The sequence below is a fragment of the Cyprinus carpio genome, chromosome B7 (genome assembly GCF_018340385.1).
Source record: "Cyprinus carpio isolate SPL01 chromosome B7, ASM1834038v1, whole genome shotgun sequence".
Classification (NCBI taxonomy): Eukaryota; Metazoa; Chordata; class Actinopteri; order Cypriniformes; family Cyprinidae; genus Cyprinus; species Cyprinus carpio.
The window spans coordinates 16,782,909-16,797,664 of NC_056603.1; the positions used below are offsets into that span (position 1 = coordinate 16,782,909).

The 14,756-nt window shown below is 35.7% G+C and overlaps 1 protein-coding gene across 1 annotated transcript in view; it reads left to right on the forward strand.

The window, feature by feature from the left end:
* Positions 1 to 11,979, forward strand: part of dok4 (docking protein 4) — a 39,995-nt gene extending 28,016 nt beyond the window's left edge. Inside the window, exons 3-9 of the mRNA XM_042726825.1 lie at positions 6,919 to 7,026; positions 7,513 to 7,573; positions 7,764 to 7,883; positions 9,053 to 9,246; positions 9,609 to 9,770; positions 10,780 to 10,929; positions 11,289 to 11,979. Of these exons, the coding sequence (XP_042582759.1) occupies positions 6,919 to 7,026; positions 7,513 to 7,573; positions 7,764 to 7,883; positions 9,053 to 9,246; positions 9,609 to 9,770; positions 10,780 to 10,929; positions 11,289 to 11,417 (924 nt within the window). The 3' untranslated portion in view covers positions 11,418 to 11,979. The remainder of the gene's footprint in view (positions 1 to 6,918; positions 7,027 to 7,512; positions 7,574 to 7,763; positions 7,884 to 9,052; positions 9,247 to 9,608; positions 9,771 to 10,779; positions 10,930 to 11,288) is intronic.
* Positions 11,980 to 14,756: the final 2,777 nt, after the last annotated feature.

Consider the following 14,756-nt stretch of genomic DNA (forward strand, 5'->3'; position numbering starts at 1 on the left):
ATTTATTTTAGAATGGTTAAATTCAATTTTATTAATCAAAAAGCATGTTTAATTAATTAAAATAATGAAACTTAAACAATTTAACATCAAAGTGTAACAAATATTACGTTTGTGCCCTATGAAATGTTTTATTTTTTCCAACCTTATGTTTTGTTACCAAATTCTGTTTTAGGATGTCTAATTATTTGAAAGCCTAAAAACAAGTTTCATTTATTCTTACAATAGCCTTTTGCTCAGAAATTGTGTTGTGTATTTACATTTTTTTAAGGCATAAAACATTCATTTGAGGACTGACTGAAACACTTCCAGGCGTATGCTCTTCCTGCCCCCTTCAGTACTGGAACAATTGCAGCCTCGCTAGTCGCTACCATCAGTACCAACGGTACTTACGCTACTGAAGAAAAACAAGTACCGGGATTTTAAAATATTTATATCGACTTGGTACCATAGTATCGGTTCTTGTGACATCCCTATGTGAAACGTAAATAAGGGTATTTTGAAGAATGTTGGTAACCAAAGAATTTCTCAAAATATCTTTAATGTTCCAAAGAAAGAAAGAAAGTCATAAATGTCTAAAACAACATGAGGCTGAGAAAATTAGGTGTTTTCATTTTTGGGTAAACTATTAGGGGTTGACCAATGTGTTTTTCAGGGCCAAGGCCGTTACCCATTATTACAGATCAAAGACCGATAACTGATATTTTGAACCAATATATATGTCTGGTGTAAAAATGAATGTCAAAATTAAGAATAACAATGGCTCTGACAAAAACTTCTTTAAATGTTTTTAAATTATTTTATCAGCAAACCAGTTTAAAAAATGACTGATACTGATAATGTAATAATATAATAATGCTTAATACCGGCACTGATAATTGGTTGACCCCTAGAAGCTATCTCTTAAAGTCATATAGTATTTCAATAACAATAAAGTCATTTGCAGTATTGGTGGTACGGAATTGTGGAATTTAGTAACTACCATAAATACTATATTAAAGTTAATGGAACTCTGCTTGAGGGCTGTAAAAATGTAAATGTATTAATATTTATGGATTTGTATAGTTTCCACAGAAATATTAAAAGCAGCACAACACTGCTAATAATAAGAAATGTTCAGCTTTGCCTTCACAGCAATAAATTGCATTTTAAAATGTATTAAAAGTGTTATTTTAAATTGTAACAAAATATTTAGTAGTCACCATAACATGAAATTAATTGTCATATTTAGACATTCCTGTAGCTCGAACTGTAGAACGTGGCGCTATCAAGGCCAGGACATGGGTTCAATTCCCAATTTATAAAATATATACCCTGAACACGATGCAAAAAGCATCTGTCAGATGCCTACATGTAAATGTAATCATTGGCTTGTCGGATAGAATTTAATGTTGTTGCATCAAATTATTATGGTTAATTGTACACTGTGGTGCCACCTGCTTTCTTTGCCTTCATACAGTACATGTTGCCATCAAGCAGTTCGGCGAGTCTCGTCAGAGTCTCGCCTTTCGTCACACCACTCCGGTTATATGTTTTTGTGCCACTTGCGTTTTCTTTCTTCTTTAGTGTTTCTTTTTAGCATCTCTCTTCTTCCCCTAAGCTTCCTGTCTATATGCTCTTCTTTATCTCCCTCCCTTTCTCACTATCTATCTCTGCGGTCCACTTAGGGACCAAGAGCCCCAATCAGACTAATCAGAGCGCTGTTTAGCATTCTGCTCGGGTTCCGGCAGCCCCGTACCTCCGGCCTCGCTGCCATGCTGGAATTACCCTGATTGCTCCTCAGCCACTGCCAGCCCTTCTGAGTGTGTTTGCAATCATAAGAGGCTCAACACCAGACATCACAATTATGAAACAACCCAAGACATTAGATGGGGAGGGTGTTGGTCGATGCAGACTATAAAGTCCAAAAATCAAATGGACATTCATTGCAATACTATTTTTGCTATGCATCTCTGAGGGACAAAGCAAAGATCTAAAGCTACTGTGATGCAGTATTTCTGTGACGCAAACAGACAGGAGCTGAATTTTAGAATAGTTTCAGAAAATCCCCAACAGGTTTCAGTGGTCACAGTCAGTAAGCTGGCGTTTTATATTTAGTCTTGCCTGAGAGGAAGTGGTTTAATTTTAGCTTTAAGCATAGCAACTGTTGTTACAATGGTGTCATTATTCATTTGACCATCCTAGGATGCCAGGCTGAGTTCTTTCAGATCTCAGGGGAAGAGTAGATGAGAGATGAACAGCTGACAAAAATTCAGAAATGGATTCATTCTGGTGGCAAACAGACTCATTATAGGCTTATTATCTTGTGAAATGTTGGCACATTCTGCCTCTTGTTTTATCTCCTCTTTTTTTTCTTCCAATAACTAAAGCTTTTCACTGCTTCAGTTTAAACTCAGAATTTTCCCTGTGCCTCCATAAGCTTTTATTGTTTCCTTCCTTCTCTTCCTCCTTCCTTTTCTTATATATTAAGCTGCAGTAAGCTATTTATTTAGGTGTTTTTTGTTTATTCGTGCGTTATTTTTTCTTGTTTGTATTTTGTTTTTGCTTCCATGATGATTTATTCCCCATGGAGCAGTTTGAGAGTTACAGTGTTTTCATATAGAAAACAAAACAATATAAAGGTAACTGCCCATTTTTATACAAAGTACCAATATAGTGAGACGTTACCATGGTTTCTGCCAAAAAATACCATGGTTACTTCAGTTATTGTTACTAATTGAGCAAAATGACATCCAAAATCGCACTGTTATTGTAGTCGTGTAAATATTCAGTAATGTGTTATGATTTAGAGAGTGATTTATTGCTTTCATACAGCAGCTAAAAGCAATAAATTAATGTCAGTTAATAGCCATTTTGTTAATATTTACTCTGTCAATAATAATAGATCCAAAAGATTAGAATTGCAACAAACAAGTATGGTCATACAAACTGCATATTAACTCAATTTAAGTCTCTTATGCTGACCAAAGGCTGCATATGTTTAATCAACAATACAGTAAAAACGTTATATTGTGAAATATTATAATTTAAAGTAATTGTTTACTATTTTAATATACTTTAAATTGAATTTATTTCTTTGATTGATTTTCAGCAGTCTACTCCAGTCTTCAGTGTCACATGATCCTTCAGAAATCATTCTAATATGCTGATTTACTGCTCAAGAAACATTTTTTTCTTATTATTGTAACAGTTGTGCTCCTTAATATTTTTGTGGAAACTGATATATTTTTTTTTGTGGGAAAAAGTGACAGTAAACACAGTGACAGTATTTAAAAAATGCTGCTGTTCCTATGACCTCCATATTCATCATTTTAATGCATCCTTGCTGAATTAAATGAATAATGTATTAAAACATTCTTACTCACCAACTTTGGAACAGTAGTGTAGGAACTCAAACAGTTCACTTTTATTTCATTTAAACTACTTTTTGATGACAGTGGTGGCTTATACAAAGTTAAATGTTAACAGTTAAATTAACCAAGTTAAATTTAACTGGATAAACTACACTGTTTCAATGGAAAATATATTCATCAAAGTATACTTCTTTAGAAAGGAAGTGATACCAGGATGGATAGTATTTGGTTTGTGTTTGTGTATATGCATATGTAGGTTGTGTTTTATTTTTGCTCCTGTGTATTTATGTTGATTAGAGTGACAGTGAGAATGTACAAACAGTAAAGCATTAGTGAGAGAGGGGACGCCACACACACACACACACACACTCAGTCACTCTCTGCTGATGCTGTTGCACAGTCTGTTTACAGAGGATTAGTGGAACCTCGGGGGACAATATGATGCAAACAAGGGATCAATCTTTTACCTGCTGTGGATGGAAAACCATGCAGCTAACTTTCTCCTTTTCTCCGTAAGATGGGTCCAAGCATTCGAGTGGCAATGACATTAAGGTCAGCTTAGATGATAAAAACAAAAGCTCATCAGCTCAGTCCAGCTTTCTATCAGTCATCTCAGCAGGAAACCCGACACGCTGTAAGTTGCATGAAACTTCCAAAGGTACGATTTTATCTTTGGACTCCTTTTAGTACAAATCACATATTGATGTTCATTCATAGGCGATATGGTTAAAAGTGTGTGGACTCACTTGTTAAACCTCTCTGTCGTATTTAAGGTGCAATGCAGGCCTGTCATTATACAAGTCTGATGACTAATGCCATGTTTATGACTGTGTGAGTCAGAATGTAACTTTATTTTAAAACGCTGTCTGTACACCAGGGGATCTTACGAGAATCTAAACACGTTGACTTTAATTCTCTCTAAAGGGACAAAAAGACAAAGGAAGGTGTAAAGCTGAACTGCCGAACCTATACATCATGCTGTTCTAAAGGGTCATAATGGTTGCTGAATAGATGATGCAGAAATAATGTTGCTCAGAACGATTTCCATTGATGATAGTGATGGTGGATGGTGTTGGTGGGGTTGGGGTGGTTGGATAAATTGACTGGGTTTACGGGGGTTACTGTGGCAACTGTAGGATCGGTCGTTGAAGGACATCAGTGGTATAAACAGAAAATGGCTTTTTATGGCAGCAGGGTCGATTGAGGGAGAGAGAATGTTTACAAAATATAAAGACAGATCAGAACTGCTGTAGGTTTAATTAGAAGCTTTCATATTGTGCAAATAGCATATTTATCCAGCAGAATGACTTGTTTTAGCTTTGGAAAGAAATGTTCTTCTAAGGCAGTATTTTTCTTTGTTACCCTTGTGTATTTGCAGTGAAGCATAGGTCACTGTGCCACACACAGCATCATAAAATATATTATCCAGTCTCTCAGTGCAGAACAAGCGGACACAAAAATGTCAAATCAATGACAAAATCAAATGTTTGTTTTGGTGGTTTAACCAGAATAGACATTTAAGAATGTCCTGCCACTTGCTATATTGTACTAGGGATTTTTTATTTGTACTATCATGCAAAAGTTTGGGGTTATTTTATTTATAGATTTTTCCTTTCATTGAGGTGGCATTGAATTGATTGTGACAGTAAAGGCATTTATAGTGTAATGTTGCAAAAGAGAAAATAAATGCTGCACTTTTGAACTTTCTATCCATCAAAGAATCCTAAAATAAAAATAAAAAATATAAAAGGTTTCTACTGAAATATTAAGCAGCACAACTGTTTTTATCACTGATGATAATTAAATGTTACTTGAGAACCAAATCAGCATATTTCCGAAGGATCATGTGAATTCGAAGACTTCAGTAATGGCTGCTTTGCCAAACACAGGAATAAATTACATTTTAAAATACATAAAATGTTGTTAAATTATTTTAAATTTAAAGTTTTTATCAAATAAATGCAGCGTTGGGGAGTATAATAGACATTAAATATAAAAAAAAAAAAAATTTAAACTTACAAACCTTTTGAACGGTAGTGTATCTGTTTCAGTTCATATTTAAATGTACAAGTTAGTTTTGGGTATTTTTACATTTAGATAATGTTTGCCTTTATCTAATCCTCTGACGTTTAAAGGGGTCATATGATGTGATTTAAAATTTTCCTTTCTCTTTGGAGTGTTACAAGCTCTTGGTGAATAAAGGAGATATGTGAAGTTGCAAAGACTAAAGTCTCAAATCCAAAGAGATATTCTTTATAAAACTTGAGACTCGTCCACACCCCCCTGAAACGGCTTGTTCTAACACACCCCCACATATCTACGTCAGTATGTGGGAAGATTTGAATAACACGCCCAGATGTTCACGCAAAGAAAGAAGGCATACCTTTTATTCTTGTTGTAGTATTGTTGTTGCCACCGCCGCCATGTCGCATAGACGCTTTGTGTTTCACTGTGAAAGTGAAACTACTTTGTTTGGCCTTCCAAAAGAGGACGATATCCGCTTTGTCATGCCTGGGGTTGATCCGCGCTGGTCGCTGAGGAAATACATCAACTTTTCACTGTGGATCGCAGAATTGTCTTTCACCGTGGATGAAGCGGCGTCAAGCCCGGGGTCGTCACCTGTGGTTGCTGCAAGACCAAAGTACGCTCCTTCGTAGAATCCGCCTGCTGCACCATTCTCAAGCCGGCCGCGGTTCACTCTAGACCTCTGGCCTCTGCTCACTCAAGCCAGCTGCGGCTCACTATAGACCGCGGCTCACTCTAGGCCTCCGACCTCTGGTCACTCGAGGCTGCGGTGTGTGATGTTGTTTCGTTGAGAAAGCGAAACTACTTTGTTTTTGCCTTCCAAAAGAAAACATGACTAGAAATCATGTTTATATCACGTTTATAATGGGTTTTATGTTTATGTCTCGTCGCTCTGGCCGGACAAGGCTTCATAATATGTTAAGAGGTGTAACATTTCCGTCACATGCTTGAGGCATTCGGCCAATCCCAGCACACCTCGCTTTTCAGAGAGATGAGCCTTGTGAAAATTAACGCATTTCAGAAGGCGGGGCATAGAGTAGAAACAATAATGTACAGTATGTGGAAAATAATGTTTTTTTTTTTTTTTTACCTTAAACCGCATAAACACATTTCATTACACCAAATACAAAAAATAATGTTCTTTTTAGCAGCATCATATGACCCCTTTAATATTTAACAACATTAATCATGTAATAACACTGTTAAATGTAATCTTAAGCAAATCAAATGGAATATCCATTTTTCATGCTGTTCACTGTTTTGATGCTTAAATCCACTTCAATTTTTTTACTTTAATTTTCAGTGTTTTTTATTTATTTAGATCAAATAATGTTGATATTAGTAGTGTCAGCATTAATCTTCTATTTTTTTCCTCTGCCATTATAAACTGATTGGCTTATCAGTGCATTCCTATTTTATACCATGCTGTGAATCTTAAAAGTTATTTAACAGTTATTAAATTGATTCACTCACTAAGGCCAGTTTCTACTTCTGGTGAGTGTTATTTTTGGACCCTGTGTGATTATGTGCACATGTGTTTCAGATCTATCGGCGCTGCTGGCTGGTGTTTAAGAAGTCGTCCAGTAAAGGACCTCGCAGACTGGAAAAATACCCTGATGAGAAGTCAGCCTACATCAGAGCCTGTCCTAAGGTACACTTCTCAATGAGGTCTTAATCTAAGCCCTGAAAATGTCACGGGAGAAATGAAACATTCAAGGAAAACATTCAAGTGTCACTTCAGTTCTCCAATTATACTAACAGCTACGTGAAGCACATTCATACCGCAAGAGCTGGCGGGCGAGATTACGAGACTGGCAGTGGGTAAACAGATCATTTCTTGAATAAAAGTATCCACGCGCAGACTCTCACGATTCACTCTAACTTTGCTGACTCACAGGCCTCTGGTTTCTGTGAGTTTATCGCTCTCATTTGCCTTTCTTTACTGCACTCTGCTGTTCCCACAACCCGCTATAGACCGTGAAAGATAAATTAGATGATTAAGAGAGCACAAGTGCCTTTCCAAATGATGCAAATGAATGCATGTGAATTCTTTTTGGTTGAATTGGTTTTTTTTTACTTATGGGTTTGAGATGTTTTTATTTTGAAGAAAGTTGAAAGATTTTATTGTTGTGAAAAGCGGCAAGCTGTGGCCATCGTCTTTACAGATGACACCTCTCGAACCTTCACCTGTGAATCAGGTACATCATCTTTTACTAAGGCTTGTTTTGCTGCTGCTTCAGCTTTGATTCTTGTTATTAGTATTTTGGTATGTATTGTTTTGTTGCGTGCTGCTCTCAGGCACATTTGCAAACCACACGTCCTAGTGTATGTTTTCATTGAAAGAACATGTTCAGTCTTAGACATCATTGAATCTTGCTGTTCTCACAGAGCTGGAGGCTGAAGAGTGGTTTAAGACCTTGTCTATCGAGTGCCTGGGGACACGTGTTAATGACATCAGTCTTGGAGAACCAGACCTCCTGGCCGCTGGAGTTCAGTGTGAACACACAGGTACAGTAAGATACTAAAGCCATTTGTACAATTGCTTACCTATGAGCTGGATTCCTGTAGCTTGTTTTATATCAAGAGGACAGCTTTAGATTTGTTGCGTACTTTAGTGACAACATGGTAGCACTTAGTTTAATTCTACACTGTAGAATATATGCTGTTACATTTACATAAAAAAACAGCTGTGGTTGCCAGAAATTCACTGTGAAAATATTCTGATATATTATGTTTCAGGAATATTGATGCCGGTATATTTTACAACTGTATATTTCATTAAGTGATATGATGCACTGATCTACTTGAACATCCAAAATCGCCTTTTTTACCTTAAAATGTACTGATAACCTCCATAAAAATACAGGGGATAAACAGAAAGTCAAATGATCAGTCAGAGTACTTTGTAATTGATCTATCCATAAACATGGATAAACCATGACACTAAATTATTTGGATTATTTTGGGACTCTGGATAACAAAACCATGGATATATTTGTAGCAATAGCCAACAATACATTGTATGGGTCAAAATTATCGATTTTTCTTTAATGCCAAAAAACATAACGATATTAAATAAAGATCATGTTCCATTAAGATATTTTGTAAATGTACTGCCATAAATATATCAAAAAGTAATATGCATTGCTGAGGACTTCAAAACTTTTTTCAATTTTTTTTCTAGATTTTTTTTGCACCCTCAGATTTCAGATCTCTGCCATATATTGTCCTATCCTAACAAACCATACATCAGTGGAAAGATTATTTATTCAGCTTTCAGATTATGTATAAATCTCAATTCCAAAAAATTGCAAAATTTTGACCTTTTTTTTGTTGTTATTTGTGACATTTATGTCAAATATAATCATCTGTGATGTAACAAAGGTACTATGTGCTTTCACTATTTTTCACCATAAATTATACAGTAAATGTATCATTTTCATTTGCAGAAACAATACATTTGTAAGTATTTTACAGTAAAATTTTACACAAAGTGATGCTAAACCATTTAGTTTTTCACCATATAGCTGAAGGTAACTTACGCTTAACCTGTCTTACTGTAGCATTTGTATTTTTTCTAAAACATTTTACAGTGTAGTGACTAAACTGTTAATACCAAATACCTGTTTTTCACTATCAGTCTCTCATGTGTGTTTTTTTTTTTGTTTTTCATACAGAGCGCTTTAACGTGTTCCTGTTGCCCTGTCCTAATCTTGACATCTATGGGGAGTGTATGATGCAGATCACGCATGAAAACATCTACCTGTGGGATATTCACAACCCTCGTACCAAGCTAGTAACCTGGCCGCTTTGCTCGCTTAGGCGCTATGGACGGGATGCTACGCGCTTCACCTTTGAGGCTGGCAGGTATGTTTAAGATATAAGATTGTGAAATGTTTATTCAATTCAGTCTGGTCATGTATATGTAAGAGAAACATGGAAGCAGAGGGAGGTAGCCATTGAACTGTGGACCTCCTAAAAGGATTTATTGAGTGGATTACAAGGAGTTCAGTGGCAGATTAGGTGTTCTTATCTTCCTCACTGCTTTGATCAAATAATAAAAGAAGATTCACATCGCCAGCTGGATGCCCTTTGAGAGAGAAGATGAGAGGTTTTAGGGAGAAGTTTGAGTCTGGTGTAACACTGCCCCCTAGTGGCTATTGTAATGCAACACACAAAGCAAGTCTAGCTTGATACTTCTTTCTAGTGTGTATTTTATTTTATAATTCATAGTATGTTTTTTGTTTTTTTTTTTTGTTGTTTGATTTTGTGGATGGCCTGTACACTTTCCAGACACGGGAAGGAGAGCAGATCTACCAAAGGGTTCATTCTTCCACTCTAGCTATAGCTGAGCAGCATAAGAGAGTCCTCATGGAAATGGAAAAAAACAGCAAGGTAACCAAAGCATGCAGTGGGTTCAAAAGCCTGAGGCCAGATTGAAAATCTAATTTAAAACAAGAAAATATACTAAGTTTTGACACATTTAAAACTAAGACATTGTCTTCTCAATTTCTATCTAGGTCATTATAATAAGCAGTTTTGTGACACTGGCCTTGTGAAATTAATTCCTTTGTGCAAAAGACCTTTTTTGGAACAGTCTCAAATCTATTCAACATTTTAATGCATTTTTTTACGCTTGTAATATACAATACAGTTCATATTTATTTATAGTTTTTTTTTTTTTGATTTTTAATTTGATAATGTAAGTTATAATATGCTATTTTTTTTTGAATTTAAAATAACTGTTTTCTATTGTAATATGTTTAAAAATGTAATTTATTCCTGTGGTGGCAAAGCTGAATTTTCAGCAGCCATCAGTGTCACATGATCCTTTAAGTTACATTAAACAGAAAATCGTGTTTTATTATAACAGATAAAGCCGGTTGTGCTGATTAATATTTTTATGGAAACAGTGATACATTTTTTTAAAAACTATTTGATGAATCCAAAATGAAAAAGAACTGTGTTTATTTGAAATAAAAATTTCACGTCACTATGAAAAATTCCCCTAATCATCCATGTTTTATTAATTTGTTTTATTATTTTATTGATTTATTTATTAATATTTTTATTTTTTTTTTTATTTTTTTTAAAACATGTACTAACCCCATACTTTTGAATGGTCATTTAATTTGTAATTACATTTGTTTATGCTAAATAAAAACATCATCACTCAAGGTCCCAGACACCACTGTACATATGTCCACACACACACACACACACACACACACACACACACACACACTCACAGTGCTTATTAAAACAAAGCTTGTGAGATTGCAGGCCAAATTGATTTTCTTTCTGTCATACAACTTTCAAAACACCAGGACCAAAGCCATTATTTTGTGTTTTTATCAACCTAATTGAAATTCTTTCCCATCTCTCTTCTTCTATCTCTCCCCAGCTTTTATCTAAGGGTTCAGAGGGGACGTCCTACCCCTGCACCCCAACAGCAATCTTACCACGAAGTGCTTTCTGGCACCACATCACCGGATCACAGGCTGGAGTAGACACTGCCAACGGTGAGACTGAACTGTGTATAGGTGAGCTGTATGTATTTTTACAAGCCATATTAACTGAATTTTTTTTTTTGTAGTTGCAAGTAGCACTCCCATGAAATGTGCTGAAAAACACAATATTAAACTCTTTATCAACAACCTTGTAACATGTAGTCTTCTATGAAGCAACATAAAAGAGCTGGCTAAATTAAATGTTTGAAAAAAAAAAAAAAGGTGTTTAACGTTTGAAAGAACACAGTGTTCCACACAAAGTGACAAACATACGCACTTTAATAAATTTCAGTTTAAATGCACATAAGAGTTCAAAGTTCAAATTCTGTAGGATTTGTTTTTGGAAAGAACCTCAGATTTTTACTTTTTGTGCTTTCATTATTAAACAGAGTGTGCTATTTAGAATACTCAACCAGGAGTGGACACTGACCTCTTCTCTAAACGCCTTCCTCCAGAAAGACACTCAACCCTTCCTGTGGGCCACGGCTGCCCTCAACCCCCCACGCACTACCCCACGTACCCCAGCGAGTGAGCGGCTTTTAGCAGCGATGAAACCTTCCAGTTTTCACCTCTTGACCTCCCTCCACACTGCACTCTGCCCTACGTTTTTCCATCAGCTCTTCTTCAGCAAAGGGAAGATCCATGCTGCCATGCTGCCTCAGTTCCCCCTAGCCTGCCAGCGACGCTGAGGGCACTTACTGTGGAATGAGGGAATGCACTGTGAAGCTTGAAGCGCTTCAGTTGGAGCAGGGATCACATACCCTTAAAACAGACACAAGAGATGCAACAAAGTGTTGGAGCTGGATCAGTCGCCTTCACAGTGCAATATGGTCACTCTTGCTGGGTTTCTGTGGAAGTAGAGACTGTAATGTAGGTTCTTCTCAATAGTTTCTCTTACTCTAACTCTAATCTCATGCACGCTCTTCAACCCTATGCATGTCCCCTAAGGTAAAGAATTACGGAAGAGCTACGGAGGGGTTCCTTAGACTCCTGTAGAAGCCTCAACACAAGAGGGTGTCCAACAGACCATATCGGCCCGGAGGAAGGTCCGCCAGAGTTCATCTTAAACAATTCTGTTCTTCAGTTTGAGTAATCCAAAGTGATCAGATGCTTTAATCATGATTTGATTAGCATGTCTAAGACTTCCCAAGCCCAGAGGACTTTGAGGAACCGGGAGCACTTTGAAAGTGCCATTTTGTATGGTTGTGCATTTTGTTTCTGCTTTTCCCTTTCTTTAAAATGGACAGTTCTGATGTACAAAACTGTATGTCCAGTCTCTGTGTCCTTTAATGAAGAAAGCCATTTGGACAGAGGTGAGGGTTAGACTCGCTCATGTGCTTCGTGCTCTTGTTGATCTTTTCAGAGAGACTGATTCACCATTTTATCTGGAAGATGTCATGAGGGTCAGAGATCCACGTATAGATGGAAACAAAGATTACGATTATACCCAGCTGAGGTGGTTTAAGGAATTATTTATTAATTTATTTATTTAAGTTTACCAAGAAAGCACAAGACGAATTGCAGTGTATAGTAGTAGGTTTTGTTTAGCAGCTCAGCAAATCTGTATGTAAAAGGGTTTATGCTAGCACTGTAAAAGAGGAGAAAAACATCTTGATTAAGGTGGTAGGCCTCACACGAGACATGTTTCTAGTTTTGCTTGTCAACTATTTCCAGTAATTTCCATGAAATTAAGGGTATCATTATTGCTTTTATTTCTCAGCAGACATTTGTATTATGTGGCTGCATCATGTGTTCAATCTGTTCCTGTGTTTCTCATGCTGTAACTCTCAATTTAAGACTCTGTGTTGGAGCAGTTAGTGCACATGTGCATAATGAGCCGGGTTGCTCATTGTAGTTTGATTAATCTGATCGACCAGCATGGTAAAGCTGGTTAACCAGGACAGTCCTGCTGGTTAAGCGTTTCTAGTTGGCCCTATTCATTTATCCTTCACTCCCTGTACTCTCTCTACTATCCATATAAATAAGCATAAAGGCCAAAAAAACACACTCTTATATGTCTGGCACAGAATTAATTTGGTTGTATTCTCTGATTGAGCTACAGTGCTGAGGATTTGACTACTTGTAGCTTTATTCATTTATTCATACATAGTTGTTCAGTGCTGGGATTTATTAACTCGCATCGTATGTATCATTAAAAGGGCTTGAGCTGATCTGATTGTCATGATTGGACACTTTGAGGAAAAAGAAAGTAGTTTTTTTTAAGGTTTCCTTGTAGACCGTTATAAAAAATTGTGAAAATATTTTTTTTGCAGTACATATTTCAACAGTCCTTCAAAGATAAGCACCTTTCATTTAAGCTTTACTTCTTTTTTATTTTTACCATGTCTAATTTTCAGTTACTTGTTGTAATGTAGCCAAAATATACCCACATAAATGAATATACACTACTAAATGTATGGGGTTAGAAGTTTTTTGTTTGTTTGTTTGTTTGTTTGTTTGTTTGTTTGTTTTTTGTTTGTTTGTTTTTTAAAGAAATTAATACTTTCAGCTGGGATTTATTAATTGATCTTGAAAATTGAAAATTCAGTTTTGCCATCACATGAATAAATTAGAATTTAAAATATATTAAAATAGAAAACAGTAGTAATATTAAACTGTAGTACTTGTTCACAATATTACTCTTTTTACTGTGCATTTTGGTGAGGATAAATGCATATTTGGTGATCTAACAAATAGACATCTTTCAAAAACTTTTGAAAAGTAGTGTTGGAGTGACCCTGGACTTAAGATTTCCATGTATGTCCCTATTTTGCAGTTAGCGGTTCTTTGTTATATACAGAAAAACTTAATTTTTATAGGCTGTTGCTAGGTAAAAAACTAATAACACACACCAGTAATTTTTGAGAAAAACTTAAGTTTTTTATAGTTTGTTGTTAGTTTTTAAATTTTTTGCAGGAAATAGTAAAGTAATTCAACATTCATGTAATCACCCTGAAATGAGTTATATATTTTGTACATAAACAGCCAGCAGGTCCCTGGAGAGATTCTGGATCTGAAAGTATTGCTTGTTGACATTGTGCTTAACAGAACAATCTGTTTGAATTATCAGAAGATGTTTTTCATCTCTTTACAAGACAGCAGCACTGCTGTGAAAGTTAATGCTGATATGTGATAAGTTGACAGACATGTTTATACCATGAGGACTCAAATAATAAAGATCCTAAAAGAAGAAAGTACATGAAGTGATGATTGATGAAATGCTAAAAAGTTGTTTTACTAAACTTAAATTTCAGTGCTCTTTGTAAAAGAGGAGAGTGATAAACATGCTGTGTTGGGGGCTTTGCCAGTTCTTCAGCGGTTCAGTTTGGCCTCTGAGCATGTTTCCATGAGTAGGAACCATTTGCATGAGTTTTAATTGATAAATGACATGTGTGTTCTGTAGTATTTGTGGTAAAATATTTTGCAGTTTTTTTTTTTTTTCAATAAAACAAAAGTTTTTTATAAAATCACATGTAATAAGGATCCTTTTTATTACGATGTTGTAAGCAGTATTTTTTTTTTTTTTTTTATTAAACTTTTAAGTCAGATAATTATTTTTTTTGTGTTGTATTACTTTTTATATACTGTGAAGTTTGAAATTTTTTACAGTCAATTAATATTTATCATTCTTGTAATCCAGATTATCAAAATTGCATTTCAGGACATTTAGCTGACTATTATGCTTAGTACTCTCCCATATAAACTAAAATGCAGAACCCATGGAGGATGCAATTAAGCATTAAGAACTCCTCCCTTTCTTTGTAATGTTGTTTCTTTATCAGTTACTGCCAACCATAGAAGCCCACAGCCTCTGTATCAGGTAAAACCCTTCCTTTGTACTTTCTTACCTGCAAGCGTATTATTTATTTCT